At 34.1% G+C, this 15,000-nt stretch overlaps 1 protein-coding gene across 8 annotated transcripts in view; it reads right to left on the bottom strand.

Moving 5' to 3' along the window:
* Positions 1-596: 596 nt before the first annotated feature.
* LOC125645600 (uncharacterized) overlaps positions 597-15,000 on the bottom strand; it is a 106,971-nt gene continuing 92,567 nt past the window's right edge. For 4 of the 8 annotated variants that reach the window (XM_056140286.1, XM_056140290.1, XM_056140284.1 and 1 more), the window contains 4 exons: positions 12,713-12,957; positions 8,765-9,348; positions 5,370-5,453; positions 597-2,049 (listed from right to left, as the gene is read on the bottom strand). In XM_056140286.1, the coding sequence (XP_055996261.1) occupies positions 5,421-5,453; positions 8,765-9,348; positions 12,713-12,957 (862 nt within the window). In that variant the 3' untranslated portion in view covers positions 597-2,049; positions 5,370-5,420. Of the gene's footprint in view, positions 2,050-3,433; positions 5,454-5,598; positions 5,622-8,764; positions 9,349-12,712; positions 12,958-15,000 lie in introns of those variants that run through there. The other 4 variants (XM_056140287.1, XM_048871194.2, XM_056140288.1 and 1 more) reach the window with 3 other exon arrangements.

The raw sequence follows: 15,000 nt of genomic DNA, 5'->3' as shown, positions 1-15,000 counted from the left end.
GCGTCTATAGAAAATCTCCATCAGAAATGACTTCGGTGAGAATATCGACGATCCTTTAAAATATCTTCAGACACTAATATACATTCCTGTACGTATTCTCGATGTAGGCTACATAAATAATTTATATCCTATAATATGCATGTAAACCATTCAACCTAACTTACTTTTGGCATAATTTATCATCTATTACCTAAACAAGTCATTGGTCATGCGCTGGTGCAACATCATTATCGCTACGTACAATGAAAACAATCAATACTACGGTAGCCGATATAGGTGCCAGGGTATAGAATTAATATTCATTGAACTGGCGGCGGCCACTTAATTATAAATTTACAGTATCTGGCGGCGACCATATAAATTAACTGGCAGCTGCCAGTTACAGTCGTAATTCCTACATGGTGGCTACCGATTTCGATTAGTTTTAATAATCTGGTCCCCCGCCCCGCTTTGATCACTCAAAACGAGTGTTCAAAGAGTGGCGGGGACCAGACTATATGACTTGTTTGCATACTATATATACCTTAATATAACTTATAGTATGCATACTGTGGCAAAATATTTGTTATTCGAGTAATAAATCATAAAATAATTCATACAAGTTCTGACAAGAAGTTCATTCACAATATCAATAGATTAGTTAAAGCTCCTTTCACATACAGTGTATCAGCACATCAAAAAAGACAAAAAAGATTAACATTGGTTCATATATCTTTAAAATACAAGGAAAACCATTGAACAAATAATAATAATGGCTATATTTTAAACAAGGGGTAGAACAAAATACATATTTTTTTTATCAATTCAACAATCAGAACAGTAAAAGATCAAATCACACTGCAGATAAGTTACTATTCTCTATATACCTACTGTACTTAACCTGGTAAATACACAATCACTATTATAAATTACTAGTCTATAGAAAATCCAGCTCATAGATGACCACGCAAAGACAAAGTCTGTGCAGGCTTGTTCAACCTGATACATTTTCATAAATGGTCATTAAAAACCTAACATGTTCATTTTGTGATGGACCAAACCACATTAAACAAATTTGTGATTTGTTACAATCTGTCGCAAATTTCAGTAGCATCAGCAATGCTGCTGTCTACATTTTTGCGACTGACTATAGTAGAAATCATGAGAGACATTTCATCCGATGACAAATGAATAATTCCAGTCTGAAATGATTCTTTATATTTTGAATATTAGATTTTATCCCTTAGACATCAAGGACTTTAATAATTTGTTTGCCCAGTCATAATCAATTTTCTTCCTTAATTCTATAAGGGGAGGGGGGATATCATCAACCACTACAAACTTTCCTTCAAGAAATATAATTGGGGGTGGGGTGGGTTATTAAAAAGTAATTTTTGTAAGACAAACACCTGAACTTTCGTTTAAACAGCTTGGCTACACATCATAGGCATTACAACCTTATTTCACAAATGAATTTTAAATGAGCAGTCTTTATTCTTTGAAGTTTAAAATGTTTAACCAAAAAATTGTGAGTTTTGTAAATGACATCATTCTATACCTACATTTTCTAACATGGGTATGGCCCTCCATTCAAAAATAATTCAGATATGTTAAAGATTAAAAAACACAGAGACAGCAATGAGAAGAAAAAGGTCAACTAACAAAACTTTGATTAGGAAAGCTCACTTGAGTCTTTGATGATAATGATAAATTTCAAATCAACATAATTAGGTTGTATAAAATACATCTATCCAAAACACATACTTCTGGCATATTGATAAAATCATTTTAAAATTTCTTGTCATATGTGAGGTACAATGTGCATTATAAATGTGATTTACAATTTGCAATACAATTTTTCAATTCAACTGATGTTTGTATGAAACAGATTACTTCAATATATTATATACATTATAGAATATGTGTAGTGTTTTCCTTATGGTTCTATACAAAATCAAATTGCAGCAATTTGTATGAATCCACAAGAAGCCAATGTGAAAGACAATCCAGTTTCTCTGTTTGTACATTAGACTCAGACGAAGTCACGCCCACTCAGTTCAACCACTGGTTCTGAAAAATACATTTGGAAGACAATTTGTAGATACATACATGTAATGTAATGTAAAAGTAATCATGAGAGCATATCAAAGGAGATTTCAAATATTCACAAAATGTGCAAGTGAAAATTCCCTAGATTTTGGTCAACGATTAATCACAGAATTGTGGAAGTTCTGTAAAATATATAGTTTATCCTTTAACACATGACCAAAATCTCCAACCAACCAGTTTTTATATTATCCATGCGGCAAATATAATTAAACATCTATATATTCAACCCCTTCCTGTCAGGCTGTCAGTCTGTTATAAAATCTTGTGAACGCTTCTCCTCCTGTTCGGCTTATTAGATAGAATTGAAACTTTGTACAATGCTTCACTGCCATTTGTAGTTGTGGATATTGCCAGAACGTGTATTTGTATAATGAGCTCGATTACCCCATAATTTTTTTGTATCAATATATTTTTCAAATTGTTTTTGCTTTGATTTGATATTATTTACAGCACCAAATTCTATTTTAAGTTGAATTATGCAGTGAGTGAAGTGACTGCATATTTAGGAAAAGCAGGAAAGGATGTACGAAAATTATGAATTTTGCAACCATAGGGTCAGGTCCAAAGTTACATTGTGTTAATGCTACACATACAGTGTATAATGTAAAGCCTTTCATCAGTATAGGCACTGTCGAGGGCATTGAAGTTTTAAGAACACATCTTGTTTTAAACTGTTGCAGAACAGGATTCCATAGCCCTTAAAAAAATTGGCACTAGTAATACTTTTAACTAATAACCAGGTGACTGATAAGGCCTGTGGGCCTTTTGTTTTTCTACATATTCTCATATATAAATTTTGAATCCCTATTCTAGTCCCATCTGGTGCCAGAGGCCATGACTTGATCAAATGTGAATCTTCACTATATTGGAATGCTTGCACATTATTGTGATGAATCATGGCCAGTGGTTCTTGAGAAGATTATTAAAGATTCTTGATATAATTCTTATGTAAACTTTCAATCCCCATTGTGGAACCACTCTACTTCCTATTACCACGATTCAAACATTATCTTAAATCTGTCAGTGTTATTGTCCTTGTTGCATGTTTTGCCTTTATCAGTGGACAGAAAAGCGTTCAGGCTTGTTGCCAGCATAAGGAGTTTAAATGGGTGTACATCTTACAAACTCGATACAGTACTAGAAGATCTCTCCAAAAATTGTAGAAGATTAACAAAACTGTAAGAACACTCAGAAGCAACCGATATTCTTGTTACAATTAACAAAAACAAACAGGAAAAGCAGTAGAAACGGAATATACATGTAAATTAGAATCCAAATTAATAAATAAATCAATCAAAATTCAATGTTATTTTGATTTGCAAACAGCAGTGCTTTATTATTATAGTTTTTCAGTTTTGAAGAAAGTGGGTTCCTCGATTTACTGTGAGCCTTAATCTTAAATATCTGAAATTTATGACCTAACATTGCTTCTAAAGTGCCAAAAATCACCTGAAACCCTGAAATATTCCTATACCAAAATTACCCAATTAATATACTGTATGGTTCAATGCTGAATTACATGTAGGTACAGGGCCTGAAGCATGCTACTACATCTCCAAAGCGTTTCGTTTCATTCCACGCAAACCGTTCATTGTTCCGTGAAAACCGTTCATTGTTACGCGAAAACCATTCACTGTTCCGTGCAAACCGTTCAGCATTCCGTGCAGACCGTTCATTGCAAACCATTTAGAGTTCCGTGCAAACTGTTCAGCATTTTGAGCAGACCGTTCAGCGTTTCGTGCAAACAATTTTTGCAAGAAATGAGCTGTACATAATGAAGCAACGCTCATAGAAAAGAGCAACTTAAAAATCGTGCAAAACAAGCAAGTCATTTCAGCATGGGATCTATGACAGGTGGACATTGTTGGGAATATGAGCAATTATTTCAAAATTTCCCTAAGACAGACTTTCAACAGTGAAAATCTGCAAATAATCGAAACAAAACATTTATTTTAAAACCTCCAGACAGAGCAAATTCCAACACATTCGTAGCCTTCAAAGTAATTTTAACACCTTCATTAGTCTCCAGCAACTGCAGAGACATCATAATGTATATCTCTGCCCTCGGTAGATTTTTGTTTTGTATATATTGGAATAATTTGTCTTGTTACACATTTGTTTCATCAAGTTTCTTTTTTTAAATAAGAAATTGTTTATCAGAACTGTCTGGATAATGCAAAGACCAACGTGTGTAACTTGTATATATATTCTACACAAATTCTAAGGTGCTTTTTTTAATTTTTTTTATCACAATAGAGGTCAGTTAATCTAGGTATTTGAAATTAACATTTGTACAGAAGGTGTGAAAATCCGCAGGGGCAATTTAATTTTGACTATAAAGAGGTATTTATGATTTTGTCTCTCAAAAATGAATGCAGTTTTCTTTCAATTCAAAATTGAGACAAATACAACAATCTAATTAAAATTAGATATTAGATCCACTCACATACATAATTGAAGAATATGTTGATCATATTACTGAAGTTAGTCTTTATTTGATATAATTTTTCATTTTTATATTTGATTTATTATTCAATCTATTTCAATCATATTTGGATTGTTTCGTTTTGTTTTGTATTGTACCTTCTAATTCAAGGTAACAGGTTTTTATTGACTGGCTAATATGATGTCTAGATGCACTGGGGGGTGGGGGTTTCCCTGCCCGAGAATATGTTTCAGTCTTGCCTGACGAGAAGTTCTTTAAAATCATTTTATCTGTTGTCATACATGTATATAAAAATTTATAGGTTATTTAACATCTGTCTTTGAGAGTAGACCAGTAATATACAAATTGCACATGTATTTTAATGACACTCAGATTGAATGAAACAGACACGACCATTTCATTTTCAGTTTGAGTGAATTTGATAGAGTAATGAATCAATAAAAGTTGATGATGACCCAATATTTGCATCTTTTTCTTTGATTTCCAAAATAAAAATATCATTTGTTTTTATCCCAACATCTGTGCATAAGTCATTGGGTTATAATATGTAAAACTGAAATTTACTGTGTCGTAGCTGTGCAATCATTCTAAAATGGATCATTATCATTTCTTTCTCAACCTTTTTTAATATCTAGAATATTACCATTATATTAAAATCATTTCTTGTTTAAACTAACCCCAAACAAAACAAATAATGCTGAAAAAATCGAAGAGTGCAGCTGGCCATGCCTGCGATTTCGTGCAGACCATTTACAAAGCATGCAAGCCACACATACAAAGTGGTAACATTTCGCGTGAAGCATTCCGTGCAAACTGTTCATTGCAGACCGTTTACCGTTCCATGCAAACCGGTCACCGTTCCGTGCAAGAATAATTTTATATCGTTTCATGCAAGCAGTGTAGTAGTACGCTTCGGGGTCTGTAAAATTAAAATATTTAACTATTAGTTTATATTCATAATGGACGCATCTTAATGTTCCAGATTTAATGACCAGCAAGCACACTGCATGGTTAACAGGTTTTATCATGCACAAAGATCAAACACAAAAACAAAAACTATCTACCTATGGATTAGCACTTATTTTTCCTGCAAGAACATTCAACATTAATGAATTTATCTCAAAATTTCATCAAGCAAATGTTTTTAACTTAATTACCTCTATTAGTTTTGATCTCCTTTTTTTTAATTTAAACTATAAAATTATGTAGAAGTCTATCTATGTATGAATTAAACTATATAATTATGTAGAAATATATCTATGTATGAATGAAACTATATAATTAATATGTAGAAATCTATCTATGTATGAATTGAATTATATAATTATGTAGAAGTCTATCTATGTACGAATTAAACTATATATTTATGTAGAAATATATCTATGTATGAATTAATCTACGTTTATATAATTATGTAGAAATCTATCTATGTACGAATTAAACTATATAATTATGTAGAAATATATCTATGTACGAATTAAACTATATAATTAAGTAGAAATCTATGTACGAATTAAACTATATAATTATGTAGAAGTCCATCTTCACAAGTCAAGGGTTATCGATTCATTACCTGGACGCACTAACCCTTAACATCAGTTGCTATATAGAAGTTGGGCTCGTTCTGATTGGTTCCACAAAAGAATGGGAACCAATAAGAATGCGGTTCTATTTATCACAATGCTAAGCAAGAGATTCAAATAAAAACACATGTATTGATACCTACAGTTATGGCTATTTCAATCGTTTAAGCAATGTTGTCTTCAGCAAAAAGGTTTCCAAACTTAATTTACTATTAATAATGTAATTAGTGGTGTAAATATTACAATTGCGTGTGTTTATAAATACAGCAGTCATTTGTATCCATGTACACCATATAACAAGATGCAGTGATTTCATTGGATGCTTTATTTATAGTGGATTGCGTAATGGTCTAATGAGCCCAACTTTTATATAGCGACTGATGTCAAGGGTTAGTGCGAGGTAATGTAGTGATAAACCTTGACTTGTGAAGATGGTATATGTAGAAGTCTATGTACGAATACAGTGAGTAAAAACAGTCTCTTTAATAAAAAGCCCATTTAAAAACAAAAAATTCATAGACCTCTAGATCTACACTTGAATGTAATTCATGAATATTGTAACAACATTGAATGAGCATGATTTATAATTATGAAAAATATAGCTCATTTTTGAAATATATCACTATTCTTATCCCCCCCCCCCTCCCCCCACCACACACACACAGAACTGCCCCTTTATCTTGATGACAACTAAGACAGGAATGAATACAAAATCACTCCTTCATGTAAAATAGCTGTATGAAAACAGAATAAAAGACAACCATGAACTCAGAACTGGTTCTTGATATAAAAAAGAAAAGAATACAGACGGGTTCTTGATAGAAGGAAAGAACACAGAATCTAACTCACATGTAGCATGGTTCTTGATGATAGAAGCTAGATAGAACATAGACTCTAAGACTCTTAAAATGGTAAAGCACACTGGGTGTTAGTGATAAAAGTGATGAACAGAGAATCTTATCTGCATGGTTACAGTTCTTAAAACAAAAGCTGTCAGAATGCAACATAGCTCACCGGGAAGCACGACTCTACTTAACCTATCCCTTTAGTTCAAAAGGTTAAAGTTTTTGAAAAATAGGTCAAAACCCAAGGTTACTAGGTCAAAAGTTTTGATACCATATCAAAGGCCTGGTCGTGAGGCATCTAAATATGAAATATCAAATCCCTATCCCCTCATTTCAAAAGATAAAGCCAATGTTAATGTTTTTGAAAAGAAGGTCAAAGTCGAAGGTCAATAGTTATGGGAACAAAAGATATGTCTTCTTAGTTCTAATGAGGCATCTATATTTGAAACATCAAAGCCCTATCCCTCTTGGTTCAAAATATATAACCAAGGTTAAAGTTTTTGAAAAGTAGGTAAAAGTTCAAGGCAAAGGTCATTAGGTCAAATATCTGTACCAAAACAATGGTCTCTTCCTGAGGCATATATGTGAAATATCAAAACCCTATCCCCCTTGGTTCAAAAGATATAGCCCAGGTTAAATTTTTTGAAAAGTAGGTGAAAGTCCAAGGTCAGGGTCACAGGGTCAAAAGTCCTCGTACCAAAACAATGGTCTCTTCCTGAGGCATCTATATGTGAAATATCAAAACCCTATCCCCCTTGATTCAAAAGATATAGCCCAGGTTAAAGTTTTCTTTAAAAGTACGCGTGACGCTCAGACGCTGACACCAATACAAGGATCATGACAATAGCTCTCCGGACAGTTGTCCCGGCAAGCTAAAAAATGGACATACATTTGATTCTTGATGTACCAAATCTGACCTGGATCTTAAAGGAAAAACTGCAGTTCAATACATATTTAGTAATTGATGTTAAGGAAAATGAGCACAGACCAGGTTAAACAAAGTATATAGCAGAATGGATTTAGAATAGGTTCATATAGTCAAAATGGACATTGTATAAGTTAATTTCATGCAAATTTACATTAAAAATTTATGTGAGGAAAAAAAGCAGACTTGTATAAGACCTACCATGCTATCAAAAATACGATAAGGTTAACAACCGTTCTCTACCCGGAGTTCCATGTGCTACGAGCACTACACATACCTCTGTCAATGACTTTTTACAGAAATCTTGTTTTGGGTTAAATATTTAGTCATACTATAAAATGCTTTTGGTGCAATTAAATTCATGTTTACCATAAATTGTTTAAATCACTGTTTTGCTATCCTGAATTGGAACTACTTCATTATTACGCATATGAATGTAGGATATTCACGTGGTGGAAATTTGATGTAAACATGGAATCGAAAGTAAAAGAGGCTCTAAAAAATATGATAAAACTTGAAATATAAGGGACAAACAGCTAAATGGTGAAAATATACTTTGATATCCAAGAACTAGTGGGCTATGAAAAAAGCCCAGTATATCACCTTATTGTCGAAAGAAAGCGAGAATAACTGTTTATATCATGTGATTGAGTTGTCATATGATTCCATGCAGGCATTGACAGAGGTGTAAGTGAAGCATACATATCATGCCGCTTGATGCCCTCTGGTGATAGAATGTTGCACATCAATATGATGGAAAGGCATTAACAGAGGTGTAAGTGAAGCTTACATAACACACCCTCTAGTGAGAGAATGTTGCACAACATCAATATGATGGAAAAATTACAAGACAAATTGTTCAGTAATTTGTACTTACATATCTACTGTTTGTTCTTCCATTTCTTGTTAAAGGGGGGGCTGTTGATTCATTAAAATTACGCATCCTTCTGGCCCAAGCCCGTCCCATTGTCCCTGCAGCAGGAATTTCATCATAAATGTTGTCATCGTCCATGTTGACATTATCATCTCGTCTGAAAGACCTTCCTAGACCTGTCGCTCCCATGTTCTTCTGAGAAGTCCCCAGTTTGTATTTGTTTACAATAGTTGTTTTGCTAAGCACCTTCTCAAAGAAATCTTTCTGGGCAGGTGCTGTGCTCCCAAACCTCCTTAATCCTTTACTTTCATTTTCTGGTAATGTCTTTCCAATATATGGTGTTAATTTTTCTTTGTTTTTATTTTTCCTGTACCGTACACCTCGAGTTTCTCGATCATCTGCAGGTCTCTTAGAGTCTTCAATGTATTTTTGAGAACGAGCCAAGAAATCCTCATTTTCTAATGTAAACTGCATTGTTCTTGATCTACTCAGGTTGTCTGAGAATCTGTCTCGATTACTTGACCTGCCCATCATGGTGTTTCTTAGTGAAATACCTAAATCTTGTTGACCTGCTCGGTCTTTGGTTCCTGTAAAGAACAAAACCTCCTGTAAATTAACTTTTATTCGTTTGGACAACTCTTCTTCATTCGATGAACCAGTAGTGGTTTTCTAGTTACTAATGCTTCGCAATAGAAAAGGCCTAGATTCATTAGGGCTATTCCAGAAATAAATACATGGGGGGGTCGGGAGGCACCTTTTGTATATACCAAGCACCCATAAAAAAAATTTAAAAATTACCCCATGACCCATCAAATTAATCAACTCATTTTACAATGACCCATCTAATAAAAAAAAAAAAACTAACAAGACCCACCACAAAAATATTTTTAAAAATGAAAACGGTACAAAGCTCGCGAGGTTTTCGGGACAAACATTCTAGTCAATGACGCGGTAATGCCTGTGCGACATTGTATCACAGTAGTTCTGAAGAAACGATGTCACATCAACAATCAAAGGCATCTATGGCGGGAATGTTGGAAAGATTGGGAGTCCAAACAATGCTATTATCATGAAATGGGTATGGATATGTTTTTCCACGAATCGTTCGTCTTCTAATGGAGCCTGCGCCCGGAGGCCTCTATATCACCATCACACCGACTGATAAATATAACGCATCGGTACCCTCCTATAAATCAACTAAGGTTTGCCTATTTTTATTAGAAAACGGAATACCTATTGGTTTCAAAATATTCCCAAAATCGATGCACTGTAAACTGTAATAATCTACAGAACAGAGTTCGCCGCCATCACGTCCAAAGGGACCCTACTAAACGCGCCTCTAATTTGAAGAGTGACGTAATGGAAAGTTATGCGCTGCAAAGAGCGACAACTCGAATAGTTCTATGTTACTTCCGATTTCCGATTTCGAGAGCACGTTTTCAATTTTCCCTCCGACGTTTTGTAACCAACATGACAAGAGCGACAATAAAAATATTCTGAAAACTCAACACCCATGTGGCACAAAATAAAACAATAGAAACTACCCACTACCCATAATAAATATTTTTTTAACAGTCCAACCACGGACCAATTAAAATATGAAAAAATACGACCACCCACACAAAAAAATATCATTTGCCGCCCGACCCCCCCATTTGATCATTTCTGGAACAGCCCCTTACCCAATGGCAACAGAAATCCGAAGACATCTAAAAACATGTAATAACAGTTCCTTCTCAAAGTACTTGACACTAGAAGTCAAAGTCACAGGTCTTTTGAATGAGACCTTAAAAACAAGGTCCTGTGTCATGTATGTATTAGAATGAGAAAGAGCTACATGTATCACTGCTATGACCTTGAGTGGTGCATACAAGTCAAAATTTGTGATTAAATATTATGGTTTTCTAATGTGATTCAACATTATTCATAACACAATCATGCTCCTAGTTCATTTTCATTCAATTAGGAAACATCTTTCTTCAGCAATAATTCTCAACAAAAACATCTTTTTGGTACAAAAGTTATGATGATGAAATAAATGCCTGGGCACCCTGTCTCTCGTTTCAATGCAAACGATGCATTGAAATTGAAAAAAAATCAATTCAAGAACAGAAATGGCCGGGTTGTTTTAAAATATGTTATGTATCACAGAGATAGCAGTACAAAACATACTGGAACAAGAAGCCCATGGGCCACATCGCTCACATGAGTCACCTTACCTCATATCTAAAGATTTTCCCTATATATCTGCATGTAAAACTGAGAGCCTTATTGTGGCTCAACCCTTTCCCTGAGGACCATGATTTTAACAAACTTGAATCTGCACTATGTCAGAAAGCTTTCATGTAAATGTATACTTTTCTGGCCGAGTGGTTCTTGACATTTTAAAAAAAAAAAGATTTCCCCTATATATTTGTATGTAAAACTTTGATCAGCTATTGTGGCCCCTTCCTACCTCTGGTAGCCATGATTTAAACAAACTTGAATCTGCACTATGTCAGGAAGCTTTCGTGTAAATTTGTACTTTCCTGAGATTTTTAAAGATTTTCCCTATATATGTATTCACATGTAGAAATTTGATCTCCTATTGTGGCCCCAACCTACTCCCAGGGGTCATGGTTTTAAGAAACATGAATCTCCACTATGTCAGGAAGTTTTCATGTAAATTTCAGTTTTTCTGGCCCAGTGGTTCTTGAGAAGATTTTTAAAATGGCCCCACCCATTTTTGCATTTTTTGTAATTCTCTCCCATTTGAAGGGGCAAGGCCCTTCATGTGAACAAACTTGAATATCCTGCATCCAAGGATGCTTTGTGCCAAGTTTGGTTGAAATTGGCCCAGTGGTTCTGGAGAAGAGGATGAAAATGTGAAAAAGTCTACAATGCTGACAGCCAACAGACAAATTTTTATCAGAAAAGCTCACTTCAGGTGAGCAAAAAAGCCCAAAATTGGAGTTGATGCAATGTACATGCAAGTTGAAACATAAATATGCACAGTGGCAAGTTTCACATCTTTTTATTATCAAACAATTTGTTTCATAGCTGATGGCCAAGTCATGATTCAGTTTCATTATAATTACATGACATATTTTCATATTTATTACACAGAATGTGAACAACCTTCAACATCAAGAAAGTTTTTTTTTAAAATTCTCCCTGGACCTTTGGATTTTGCATTACCTCGATACGTTTTACAATTCTTGCAATGCATAAGACTTTTCTTTTCATCAAAGTAAAACAGTAATGTGGTGTGTAATGTAGTGTTGTCCACTGTATCTGTCTATCAACGGTTATAATTAATTGTTAAGTGAAAAGAAAAATGTAAAGATAACACTAATCAATCTCAAATATCCTATGAATAATAATTTTTTTAGGACAAAGCAAACAGCGAAACACAGATCCCCGGCAACACCCATACCTCTCCATTTTGACATCGAACTGATCGTTACCATCAATGCATATACGTTAAATTATTTTGACTTGGCGATAAAGTTAATTTGTACGTAAAATCGGTGAACACGATATTGACAAATGTATACAATGAGTAACGTGTTTACTTTCACTTAAGATTTACTAGCACGATAGGCTAATGCAGCATTTATTTTTGCTCACCTGACCTCTACAATCAGTAGCCCCGGGCATCAGTATTTACACTCCCATCCTGGGTTTTCCTCTCTGCCTCATCAAAGTATCATGTAAATTTTTTTTTTAATGAAAATCCCCCCACTTACATGTGAGTTATCGTGCCTTTAAAAGTAATGATGGACGGACAGAGTGATTACTATTATAATAGGGCACCTGCCATATGATGGTGCCCTAATTTCATGTATCTCTTACATTGCCAGTAATGAGTATACCTGGGTCAAATTCTATACAGAAACCATAAAAGGTCCTTCACATATATAAACATGTTTTCCGATGCAGGAATGGTGGTTCATTTAATAATGGTCTTACCAGTTTCTGCCATGTTCTTGATCTGTTCCCTGACTAACCGTCTCTCTTCCATTTTCATCTCCTCCTCAGTCATTTCATCGTCACTAGGATAATCTGGGAAAGGTTCTGTCATCATCTTCTCACAAAACTCCAGTGCTATTTTTCCACTTTTCTTCAACGATGAAATATTGCCTGCATTTTCCACTTTCTTTTTCCAAGGATTAGGAATCTCAGTAATGGCAATAAGATGCATGAAGGTGCCCCATCTACAAAATGACAGAAAAATCTACAAGCAATTCTAATACTCTCTCCTTATAGGCCAACTCTTGCATACAAGATAAACCAAATTTCCTATTTGATAATTCTAGATCTTTGCACAATGAACTAATCTTGGAGGCAAGTAGCACACTAAAGCCTACAATGATTCTCTTGAACATCAAGATGGTCCTTCCAGATGTATTGGTCTCGTTAACTACAGAGATGACAGGTGGGTGGAGAAAAATGTCTAATTTGGTTAAAAATAAAATCACAGGTCAAGGTCTGAAGGAGGGATTCTTGTCATAATTCAAACAGATTAAAATATTTGCACCATATGTATACAGGCAATTAATACTTGGTAAACCGCCATCTTTTTTTTTTTTTTTAATTTATGGTGTTACAACGAATTTGGCGATGAATTGAATCCGCCATTTTGGGGAGAAAGAGTTACTATTTTTGTATGTGTAAGAGCTATATTTTCTTTACTTACAATACTTATGTATAATTATGATAATGTCAAAATATCTTATAATTTTCTTCTTAAATTTTTTAAACATGATTAAAATAGTTTTATCCATAAAACAATACAAATAAAACAATACACTGCCCACCATAAATAAGTATACACTTCCCAAAATATTTAAGTTTCTTGTGCATGAAAAATGAGTTACATCATAGATACAGAGCTTTCCATGCAAAAATACATAACTCCAACATATTTTGAATAGATGACGTTAGGCTTTTAACTTTTTAAATCCTTATGTTTTGTTAAAATACTTGAATTTCTGAATTCTCAAAAAGAGATATTATGCAAACCTTAACTTGAAACCATTTCAAATTAATTACTAAAACATGTTATTGTGTATTTGATGTGTACTAATTAAAATCCTTTGATTTTTCACCTTAAATAAATCAATATCACAATTTAACAGACTAAGCCAAAAATATTGAATGTTCATTAATTGTTTCACATAATATATTGAAGTTGCACCCTTAACTGATTATTTTACTGTAATCAATTGAAAGTTTATAATACACAGTGAATTCAGCTCTTTTTCATTATACTGAATAATATTTCCTGCCAAAATGCGTAAAAAGCTTTAATATGTGTATATTTATTTATGGTGGGTAGTGTACAAAACACATATAAACGGTACATGTTCACATCTATTTAAAATCCTTGTCCAGCTTCGGTATTTAGCACACTGCATGGCCATACCTTGGCAGGTGAGCATCATTAACTGGACGAGGGTCGATAGGAATTTCATCTTTTGCAATCAAAATATTACCCATTGTCCTCCTTTTCATGGACTTTTCCCATAAAACAGTAAATTAACTGGAGATTTCCTGTTGTGTACATTTTGGATGGTTTCCATGGTATGTAATAATTTGCTTATTTTCTTTGAAATTCAACAGAAACCTCTTTCGTGGCAATTAGCCATAGCTAAACTGAAATATTTTTCTATGATGTAAAAGCAGGAAGACTACAGATCATATTAGGTATATTTCTTGTTTACTTGTAATTACTGGGATTCTTCTGCCCAGGTGCAGGTGTCCCTACTCTCAATTTTATATTCTTTATAGGATCTATAAGATTGATCACTGCTCATCTGCACTTCATTACAGATATAATACCCAAACCAATTCTAGGTAACTTGAACAATAGGGAACTATACTTCCAATGGAATCAAATGGCTTTGTAAATTACCTCCAATATTGACTTTTGTCTTTAGCAGCATGCAATCATCACAAGAAATTATTTTCAAAACTGGAAATCAGTCTTTATTAACAGAACTAACATAGTATAAAACATTGCCTGATATTTTGAACCTGCCACCCCTCTTGAAGCCATTTTAGATACCCTACTCCTAATCTTTTTTCAGAAAAATTGTGAAAATCATTTCTTTTACATAAAGTGAGTGATCTAACATCCCTAATCCCAGACAGACAGAGTGATTCCTATACCCCCCCTCGAATCTGCACAGAGTGATTCCTATACCCCCCCCCCCCCCCCCGAACTTCGTTTGCGGAGGGCATAGTTGCAAAAAAGG

The sequence above is a fragment of the Ostrea edulis genome, chromosome 6, assembly GCF_947568905.1.
Source record: "Ostrea edulis chromosome 6, xbOstEdul1.1, whole genome shotgun sequence".
Classification (NCBI taxonomy): Eukaryota; Metazoa; Mollusca; class Bivalvia; order Ostreida; family Ostreidae; genus Ostrea; species Ostrea edulis.
The sequence above is the reverse complement of the archived record's forward strand: the minus strand, read 5'-3'. Positions and strand labels throughout refer to the sequence as shown.